General features: G+C 39.7%; 1 protein-coding gene across 2 annotated transcripts; it reads left to right on the top strand.

Moving 5' to 3' along the window:
* The first annotated feature begins 543 nt into the window (after positions 1-543).
* LOC110827767 (serine/arginine-rich splicing factor 7) lies at positions 544-10,743 on the top strand. 2 transcript variants are annotated; one of them, XM_087359626.1, is made up of 6 exons: positions 544-698; positions 819-886; positions 3,390-3,543; positions 3,680-3,874; positions 5,021-5,284; positions 10,233-10,743. In XM_087359626.1, the coding sequence occupies exons 2-6, from the start codon at positions 829-831 to the stop codon at positions 10,285-10,287; spliced, it is 726 nt and encodes a 241-aa protein (XP_087215752.1). In that variant the 5' UTR covers positions 544-698; positions 819-828; the 3' UTR covers positions 10,288-10,743. The 2 variants fall into 2 exon arrangements, with proteins under 2 accessions (XP_087215752.1, XP_087215751.1); XM_087359625.1 differs by having other exon boundaries at positions 4,997-5,284.
* Positions 10,744-10,976: the final 233 nt, after the last annotated feature.

The raw sequence follows: 10,976 nt of genomic DNA, 5'->3' as shown, positions 1-10,976 counted from the left end.
CGATCATTGACTTCATACGATGAGGGTGATTAACATGCGCATTGCTTGCAATGTCATAGCTGATGCTGTTTGTATTGAAATTACCAACATTTGGGTCAGCTAACTTAGGAATTTTTCTGGCCACGTGAAGCTCATTGTTTCATGAAAGGAGACTTATTTTTTTTCTCAGAAGCTGGGGCTAGTCATTAGGTCAGTTTATATTGCTTACATGGTGATCAAGAATTCATATAGTTTGAGAAATGTTTGTTATGATGGGTACACGTTGATATTATCCTAGTAGTTTTCCAGTGAGAGCGAGTGCAGGGATACCACCAGAAAATGTGTCAAACAAAGGGCGTCTGTAAATTACGTAGTAGGAATGCGTGGAAATTGGCACATTGTGATTTGTAAGAGCCCAGTCATTAACAGCATATCTCATAAGGCTTTCAACTTTGATTGATCTACAAATTGTGCGCAACTATTATAATCTTTCATTTTGAGCCGGCGGTTTCTGAATCTGGAAACAGTGTATTTCTTTCAGAACATACCCTGAGGATTTCTTGATTCCCGCTCATTTCCCATCATTCCAATAGCGTCTTTTCCGATTTCCGCTATATGTTTTGGCCATTTTGTTTCGTGAGATAGTGTGGAGTGGTTTAGTATTTGAATTACTTTATTTTCGAGAAGTAATTTGTTTCGTATTGCTTACGGTGTGTTTGGTAAGTCTTTGGTTAATGTGGCTGCATGTTTAGTGATTATAAATGTATATTAAAGACGTTTCTTTCAGTTAATATCCGAAATACGTAGTTAATCAATGGTGTCTTATTATATTTTTGCAGGATAGCTAGCATGTCGCGTTACAGGGATTCCGGTTCTTCTGACTGCAAACTTTACGTTGGTGATTTAGGTAAGATAGTAAATATCCATACTATTTTTATTCCCCATTGATTACACATATTCTTAGTTCATTAAGTGTTGCCTGCCTGACCATGGCTGGCTAGGCCGTGTCCTGAAGCGGTGGTTGAAAAGCGTTGGATAAAGAATTTTTCAGATGGGAATTTAATTTAAACTGGTGTGTGTAGGGACTTTAGGGGCTTCCTGCTTGAACGTCGATGTGCGGCTAACGTTATTTGGAGTAAAAGGTTGTAAACCTTCCACCCTTTAAGGATGCAGAAAAATTATTTTTGTTAGTTTATTTAGTGCCCATAGTGTTTGGTAAGTTTGTTTCTGAATTTCATAATTCAGTAAATCAAAAGGAATTCAATGTCTGTACCTTTGAAAAGCTTTTGCTGTATTAAGGTTAACTGTGCCTACCAAAATATTTCCCACTTCCTGTAATATTTGTGATTACATTCCATGTTTCCCATGGTGGTGAAGTATAGCAGTAGTCATTTCACATATGCTCTGCTGCCCATGAGATTTCCTTTGTCATAAGTAAGGTGTGACCATTTCCAAATTTCTTCTTTTACAACAATTAATGTGGTTTAGCCAGTCACCAAATGTAATGCTAAAAGCAGCCGTTGTGTTTGCACAGACTGAAGAGACTTCTTGCACTGTGGGTATTCTACATTCTTAACTTCCCAACCAACCAAAGGAACAAAAGAATTCATCATATGTAACGGATCTGTTTTCAGCGCAGTTTACTCATGTTGAAGCTTCTGATATTTTTATGTGAGATTGAAAAGTATTTGCACTATTTGAGAAGAACATTGTGCTAGTTGCTGGTCACAGTGGCCGTACGGAACCATGGGCCTCTTGTGCTTAGACACAGTGATCGTGGGTTTGAATCCCACTCATGGCATGAATGTTTGTTTGCATCTTTCTGTGTTGTGCTGTCGTGTACAGGCAGAGACCTTGTGATGGGCTGATCACTTGTCCAAGGAGTCCCACTAATTGTCTAAATGTATAAGTAACCTCCAAAAGAGGTGTCCAAGACCTACACTGGGTTGTAGAGCCACAGGTGATGATTGTGCTAGTTGGGAACATTGCTGTTGGAAGTGGTGTATGGGGATAATAGGGAGACATGTTCTTAAGGGGGTAGATAACAGGCAGTTAAGTCCCACAGTGGAGAAATCGTGAAAAACATTTAAAAGTGGATGGTCATAAGGCAAATCTAATGTGAATGTGGGCCACCTAGAAACAAAGTTCACCTTAGGAAGAGGGATAACTCGGACATTCCTTGATGTATTAATGGACAGAAGTAGCATTGTCAAGATAAGAATATTCAGAAAACCATTCCACATGAAGCAATACATACATACTCCTCCAGTTATTTGTACATTGCAATTTAAATAAGGAACAAGTAATGCATCAGAACCACATTAATATAACTGCATATGAAACAAAGTTTATCAACAGTGTCTTATTATGTTACTGGATATGACCAAAATTATAGTCAGATTCTTAACAGCCAGAAACAATCTCACTAACCAGGGAATCGTGAAAGGTACCTCGCAATTACTGTACTTTAGGAAGGTCAGAACGAATTCTCAGAATTGGAAAGTAACTGCCAGAAAGAGTTATGGGCTGCATAAGTGGTGTAGTGGTTAGTATACTGGCGTAGTTTTAAATGTACCTTATGGGACAATACCCCAACATAATATTGGCCTATAGGCAATGGGCTTGTCACACACTACTCACAGATGAATGCTTCAAGGACGAAGAAACCTCCCACATGGGAGGAGGCCAAGGCCCAAAATTGGGCTGTAGTGCCATTGGCGAATTGCTGTTGGACACGGCCTTCAGCGTCACTCACACAGCTGCATTGTCTGTCATGAGCAAAGTGCATTTTCAACTGCAGGGCAGGGGTTTCGAACCTTGGGCTACCCTCTGCTTTATTATAAAATTTCCATAATTCTTTTAAAATTAATCATTACGTTGTGATGCATGTAGGCTGCACAGATTACATCAGTGGCATCTGCTTTGAGAACCCCTGCTTTAGAGAATGAAACATTTATATAACAGAGGTGCAGTATATAAAAAATTTGACATGGGACTGGAAAAATGGAAATTAAACTAGTACCTAATAATGTGGAAACTGGGAAGTGAATTCAGATAATGAGGTAAGGCACTGAGCTAAAGATAGCTGGATGAAACAGTGTGGTACAATTGGGGCTGGCCCAGGGTATAGCATTACATAATTTGCTGATTAACATGGAAGTGTTCATACTGTTGCCATCTAATACTGCATTTTAGTTATTGTCTTTTGGTGTGTCCCATGTTGAAAGAAAACTTCAATAGACCAGACTTCTCCAGGTTTGATGTTACAACGAAATGTGACAATGTTCTCAGATAAGCCACATCTATTCATATCTGATGTAACTGATAACCTGAGAGGATTTTATCACTTATAATTGAGTGAAAGTTTGAAGAGACATTTAAGAAATTCTGTTGTTGTTTTTTTTGTTCAGGTTCAGCAGCTTCAAAACAAGAACTTGAAGAATCATTTTCGTACTATGGACCTCTGCGCAATGTGTGGGTTGCTAGAAACCCACCAGGCTTTGCATTTGTAGAGTATGAGGATCCACGTGATGCAGAAGATGCTGTGAGGGGCCTAGACGGAAGGTACATATTTGTTGTCACTTCAACTCATTTTCTTCTGATAACTCATAATGTACAAATGTCTTGATTTTTATTAAACTACATGGTTATAATTGTTTTACTTCTGTTGATAACTGTTTACTGAAACATTTAATTTCAGAACTATCTGTGGGCGCCGAGTTCGGGTGGAGATGTCAAATGGCATGGGAGGAAAGGGAAGTGGACGCTTTCGTGGACCACCACCACGGCGGGGAAGACCCTTCCATCCAGAGGATCGTTGCTATGAGTGTGGCGAACGTGGGCATTATGCGCGAGATTGTTATCGTTACAGGGGTAGCCGCGGAGGCAGGCGCAGGTATGTATACCATTTGCTCGTCGTGTTCGTTTTGTTTTGAAAGCTCTTCATTTTTAACGGTACAGTATTTCATTTCTGATACAGTTTGCTTTTGGGTTCTGATTTTTTAAAATAATATTATTCAAAGCTAATTGATAATAAGACTGGTGGACTAAATTGTGATAATGTATTCCTAACATTTTTTAGGAAATACGGCTGAAAAATAAGATCACAAAACACAACCTCCTTCCTTCAACTGTGAGTCTAGACAAGTCAACAAATCGGGCTGAACTACTGCCACTTCTATGAATTCTTCAGAGACGAGGGCACACGCCCACCCGTCCACCACGCGAGAGTTAGAAAAATCATCCCGACCCATCGTAGTAAATTAGCTGAGACTTCGTAGCACGACTGGTCCATCGACCGCTCCGTCTGTCCTGCCATTTTGTATTTGTCTTCAGAGCTGAGAATCAACAGGCTTGAGCCCTGATTAAAGTCTACAGCAAAATTACTACAAGTCTACGCAGACTGCAAGCGTTAATTGTCTCCCCCTTCACATCTTCTGCTACGAGCCAGTTTTTCTGTTGAGTCTTCGGGTTCTGCATAGAGTCGACACTGCACCACACACGCCCAGTTATATGACACGACTTGAGTTGCTTCAACGTAGCTTCTCCGATTGTCCGCTAGAGCTCGCCAGTGGTTCTTAATTGAATCACTGTTCATTATAATATGTGAGTTCTGTAATGGTACAAGGGAAACAATTTAGGGTGGGTTTACATAAAAATTACTCAGTGTTTGAGTGAAAGAGGAAACCATTTCATCCACATATCCAGGTCCGGTATTTTATGTTTGGTAATTTATGCTTTGTAGTCTCCAATACTGGAGCGAGGTATAAATAAATTCGCATATTGAGGGACCATATTGAAACTTGGGCTCGTATTTAAGTACACCATCTTTGTTCATTTTTTGAGTAGCCATTAGTTTTGAAATTTTGTAGGACAATTATGTACACTTTGATTTGTGATTGCCAGATGAAAATTTGCCGCTTGCAAAATGAGTTAAATCGATTTCAGCTACATGTTAGGCTGTAATTATTGGTGTCACATTTCTGATGCTATGCTCTCTTTCCTGGTGGTTGTTCAGGTCATACTCACGTTCACGTTCAAGGTCTCGCTCCCGCTCCAGGGACCGCCGCTCCAGGTCACGCAGTGGTTCACGCAGCCGTTCCCGCTCTCGCTCTCCCAGGGACCGATCTCCAAAAGACAGGTCTTCTAGGGACAGGTCTAGGGATGATAGATCACCAAAGGATAGATCACGATCCAGGGACAGGAGTCCAAAGGACAGGTCTCGCTCCAGGGACCACGGACGCTCCCGCTCGCCCCAGAATCGCTCTAAAAGCCATTCCCGCTCCAGGTCTCGGTCAAGGAGCAGGTAAGAGTGCTGCTTGTGGGAGGGAATGCTTCTGCATTTTACGCAGTCTGAAGAGTAATTTCAGCAAGAAGTTTTCCCATTATTTGAGCTTTGCCTTTTGAGTTTGCGTTTTTGTAACCGCTTATACATGTTTAGTAGCAGTTTTAACGATGTGTAATTTTGATGATGTCGATCCATGTGCTTGTGTCAGTGTGCAACCTTCAGTTGTTGGTATGAGGTGATGGTGGATTCTGATATTACCTGCTTCATATATAATCAGTCTATTTTGAAAGAGCTTCAAAATGTTCCAAAAAAAATGCTGTAATTGGCATCTGATACAGCCAGCAGTGAACCTTCTTTCAGATTTTTGGGGGTAGAAAAGTAGACTGAAAATGTGGTAATTATAATACATTTCTGTGTTGAAACTGCAGAAATAATTATCTTTTCCAGATTATAAAGCACATGTAAGTTCCTGACTGAAATTTTTGTGAAGAAATATTGTATACCTTTGGATTCTTAAGTTGTGTGTGGCATTTTTCAGTAATAAAGTGTCTTTTACTGTGGAAAATATGGTGGATGTGAATTTTGCATGTCTCAATTGTAAATTGATTTTTTATCTTTGCCGTAATTTGCTGCAATTTAGCTTCTTTTCCTGCATTTACTTTACGTCTCAACAAAACTTTTTTGAAGTGAGGCTTTTCAAAATAACTTTAACTCTGACGTACAAGGTGAAGCTTTCGCAGTGACTGAAGTTGCTGAAAGACTCTCAGGTTACAGGCCACACCAGGTCGCTGAGCGGTGAATAAACCGTATCTTCTGCCAATGTTTTCGAGAACAATCTCTGGTCTCATCCTCGGGGCTGCTGCATAACAAAATCTGATCCTTTGTAGCGTGCTCGCCGATGGGAACTCGGTTCTCAAAACTTTGGCAGATGTGGTTAATGCACCATTCAGCCATCTGATGTGGCTTGTAACCTGAGACTCTTTCATAACCTTTAACTCTGTTCCATAAATTTTCATTCATTAGTTCAAATCTGGCATACCAGTTTAAAAATTTTGTAATGTTTGAAGCAACTAATCCCCCCCCCCCCCTTATTGCATGCTGTGTGCAGGGGTTTTGTTTTCTAAAAGATAGTCAAAATAGGAAAATTTCCAAACTCAAGGTAAATGTCCTTTGTCTAAACCCTATTTTCAGTGCCTTGTGAGTTTGAAGCTGTAACAGGTATGAACAAATGTGCATCACTTTTTCAAAATGCAAAGATTTATTTGTTGTAAACTTTGTTAATGCTCGTCTAGTTTTTGATATACCGAACAGTGTGATACTCCTGATTTTTTTTTAAAAAAAAGAAAATTTTGGAATACAGACATACGTGTTTTTGGATTGGGTTTTGACTTTGTGTAAACATGCATTGCCCTAAAGAAGTTTCGCTGTTTGGTTGGTCGAAGTGTATCGTAAAGTAGTGGAAGCTGACATAACAGCATAAACACACATTTACAGTGAAAGTCTGGCGCAACACTGATTGATAACATTTCAACTTTTTACAAGTTTGGTAATGTGGATCCTATGTTCTCGTCGCACACGTACATTGATGTAGTGGCGGTTTGTCTCGGCTTGCAGGCTGTAGGAAAAAATAGATCACCGTGCACAACAGCAGAACTGTTAATCAAAGATTTTCTGCACAAAAAGGCAGGCAGCAAAGTGACCTGCTTCGCCTATGCGCGTTCTTCAACCACGTTGACTCGTCCGTCTTTGTACTCCTAAAAGAATGGAATATTGTTTCTGAGTGCTTACCATGATTTGTGGCAGGTACTTGATACATGGCACTAAATCTTTGTTTGAACCAGATACTTGACAGGGGCCATGCTATAGCTCAGGTAGTTAGTTTCTGACTTCTCACTGTGGGGGCCTGGGTTCATTCCCAGGGCCATCCATGTTGGATTTGTAGTTTTACCTTCACTATTTGTGTTATGTGCGCAGTGTGTGTTTGTGACTGCAATTCTGTAGAGATGGTCTTTCCCTTCTGCGGTATTATTGTTATTAGCGATAACATGTTCTGTACAGCTTTATGTTTTAAAATATGTATATAAAGTGATGTCCATTATGGTTGATTGCTTACTGTAGGCCTTGCTTTTCAATGTGTATGTGTGTTCAATAGTTTTTCATTTTTGTATTCTGCACTGCTTTTTGTACATTAAAACCCTGATGTAGTGCCCCTAGAAAACCACCACCCCTTGCACTGTCTACGAAAGCCTTAGAGCAAATTCAGTACATAATCTCAAAAGGGTATTCACCTGAAATTGTGCCACCCCTATTAACCTAACTTCCTGTGGAGCAAACACGCGGAGCACTGATTTCTGTCGAGTGACTCGCATCAGATTTGGCAGTGACAAAAACTGGAGAACAGGGAGATGAAGCACAGTTGGTATAACTGGAGACTGCCAGAGGACCAAGGCCACCATCATAGCCACGTTGGGGAGCAAGGGCAGCAAACTGGAACTAACTTGAAGCCCTCTTAGCTAATGTTCAAGACTGTTGCTGCTACTTATCAGGGAAAGGCTTATGCATTTTAAAATGTTTCATGCTTGTAGGGAACTGGCATTTACAGTTAAAATTAATAAATGAAATTGCTGAGCCATAAATGTGAGTTCTGTTTAGACACAAAGAATTTGTTTATGGGGCTAATGTGCTCTTTCCAGACTAACAAATGATGTAATGTGGTATAATCATTTAACACCGCTTGCATGTCATTGTGTATACGCACCCTGCTTGACAGGAAATTTAATGTCAATGTAGGTGGTTTCTTAAGCTCTAGTAATGCAGGGTGAATGGAAAGTCAATGTACTCATACTACAGTAGACAAATTTGAAATTATAAAAGTTAATTATTCTTTACTTCCGAAATAGCCTCATGTGTAGACGTTTATGTATATTCCCTATTGTTTTCATAGGCCTAACGTAATTGATCCAAAAGATGGTGTTCGTGTACTTTTGTGATGATATTTAAAGATCTTGTGCAGTCCCTGTAAATTGTAGCAGATTTATGAGAACTTGGTGCCTAACAGGATTACAACTCAACTAATGACAGTCATTTTACAACAGTAATTCTGATTTCAAAGTAAATAACTTTAGCTGTCTCAAATTCTGCAGGTTTGTGAACTGATTTCAGTTGCTGATCCATTCATTAATTGCATTGTACTTGCACATCAGAACATGCATGCATTGGTGTCATCAGATGTACTAAGAAATGAAGTTTCATATCAGAAAAGTGTGCATTATTTTGTTGTTCCTAAAGATACCTCAGCAGTGGTTGTGAATGTGTTGAAAATAAAGAAACCCTACAAGCACAGGTAATAACCACTTTCCTATTGTTCTCGGTCACATGTCCCCCTTCCTCAACTCGGAGCCTGTAAGATTGAATATGGCCCGAATGGGGAGGTGCTTTCAGTATTGTACCAGTACATCAGAGAAAGCTTCTGTGTTAACTAGTGTGGATTCGCAGATGACTTTCGCATTCCTCCTCTTCGGTGGTGTGGGTTCAAGTTGAACTTTCTGCTTGTATTTGGGCTTTGTTTTTGGAGAAAGGAGGCTAGAATATTGTCTGTAAATGTATGGATTGTATATGTGGACTTCAAACTATCCAGATCACAGAAATGCATGTCCAGAAAGAGTAACGATACCTCTGCTGATCATCCTCCATGTTATGAATTGAATAGAACCCGTACCACATCATTAGTTCAACACGATGTGTACAGGAAGTGCCTAACAAAGTGTTTGAATCAGGTTGACTGACTGAAGAAAATTATAGTGTCGGTAACAAGGTTGTTATTCTGCTGAGGCTGCTGCTGCCAGTTTGAATGCGTTTGTGATTCTCTGGCTTCATGTATTTAGAAAGATCCAAATAGGAAGAACTTTGGCCGAACACGCAAAGTATAAATGTAGTGTGTCAGTTGCGGTAATAGTATTATGCATGTAAATAGAATGCACAGTTAATTGTGGGGCTCAATATTGCATACAAAAATTAGCCATTTATTTGAATTTGTTTGGTACTATAACACCCCTTCAGATGTTTCTGGATCATTGTGAAGGATAATATAGGACACATGACTATAATTATCTTCAGAGTTTAATGAAAAATCATGTTCTGAATCTGAAGATTTTAAATGTTTTACACTTCCTGATGCTTTGTTGGGAATTCACTACTGTTGAGGTACAGTGACCATTAATCCCTCCAGTCTTCCCAATCTGCTGCATCCATAACCTCAATTTTCTAATGAACAGGAAGTAGAACCTCAATGAGTTTGTGGTTTCATGCATCCCTGTATGCTGCTTTAAAGTAGCCCATATACTCGCGTTAGGGTATAGTTTAGGGTCGTGAAGACTCGTTCCAAGAGCAATATGGCCATGTTCACTACAAATGGAATCAGTTAAATGGTTTTTAAACATCACCTTGTTTGCTTTAACAAGACAGTAGATTTTGGTTATTAGCATTTGTGGGTGAGTTACCAGTTTTGTTGTAGGAGTTGGACAGTACCCTTTCTGTACTTTTAGACGGTTCATCCAGGTCGTCGCATGTTAGCTATAGAGCACTAAGTCTCAGCTGGGTGTTAGTGCAGACATCTTGTATTTTGAGCAGCAAAAACTTGTGGGGCTAAAGACAAAGATCACCTACAGTGGAATTCATTGAAAGGTTCAGTATATTGCTGGAATCCAGCCATTTACAGATTTGGGGTGTGGTTCCTTCCAGAAGGGATGAAGGTAGCTGATGGGTCAGGGTCTCTGAAGATGCAACACTTCAAGAACAACTAATGTTCAGTGTTAAATTGTGTCAGACTCCCACACTGTTACTCAGAAAGTGGGCTTATTAAAATGGTGGATGTTCTTCGTGTGGAGGCTTAACACTACGGTTTCATCTGTGCACCTTTGGGTTTTGAGTTTTGCACAATTTGATAGCTATGTTCTCTCACTTTCAGGGGTCGCGATTCTACGGACAGGAATGGCAACACCCAGAATGACGCTCGTGACTAGCAAAACGGTTGCTTTATTTTGTGAGTGCACTGCAACATGTCAGTTACTGGCTCCTTTCTTTGTCACTTTCTCTTGATGTTTCAGGTGTTAGGCTGTTGGTGTTTTTCTTATGGTATAATAAACTAAAAGGACAAGAATATTTGTTTCACATGCCATTGTTAATTGCTTATTGATGTTCAGCAGATTGTAGTTTGTATGTTCATTCTGAACATCAGCATAGAAGCTATTCAAAAAGCCATATTGTAGAATAAGATTTTCATTCCTAGTGCACATTTGTGTAGGATGCACTGAGTAGTGTATTAATTACATCTTGTTTTTTTTTTCTCCTTGTGTAGTCTTTTTCAGGATATTTGCAAAAGGAGCAGTTTTCAGTAAAATTATAATCTGTCTGTAAATTGCAGTGTTCAAGTTAGCTGTTCCAATGTTCTGTTCATAAAATAAAAGAATTTAAAACTGTGTTGTTTTGAATTTTATGCAACATATTTAAGATTTTCTGCGTGTGTGCACGCACATGCATGTGCCCTGCATCGAAACAACACAGAGACTGCCTAACATTGCCATCAGTCTATTAAATTGAACATGCATACCTGTCGCAAGACATCTCTGAACTCTGCTGACCTTTAAGGTTGTTTGGCAATCGGGCAAGGCACAGGGAGGCAGGAGAAGAGTTACCACTTCTGATGTCTTGC

The sequence above is a fragment of the Zootermopsis nevadensis genome, unplaced genomic scaffold (genome assembly GCF_977971745.1).
Source record: "Zootermopsis nevadensis isolate Lab colony 2312 unplaced genomic scaffold, Znev_1.0 Znev_ptg000032l, whole genome shotgun sequence".
In the NCBI taxonomy this organism is placed as follows: domain Eukaryota; kingdom Metazoa; phylum Arthropoda; class Insecta; order Blattodea; family Termopsidae; genus Zootermopsis; species Zootermopsis nevadensis.
The sequence above is the reverse complement of the archived record's forward strand: the minus strand, read 5'-3'. Positions and strand labels throughout refer to the sequence as shown.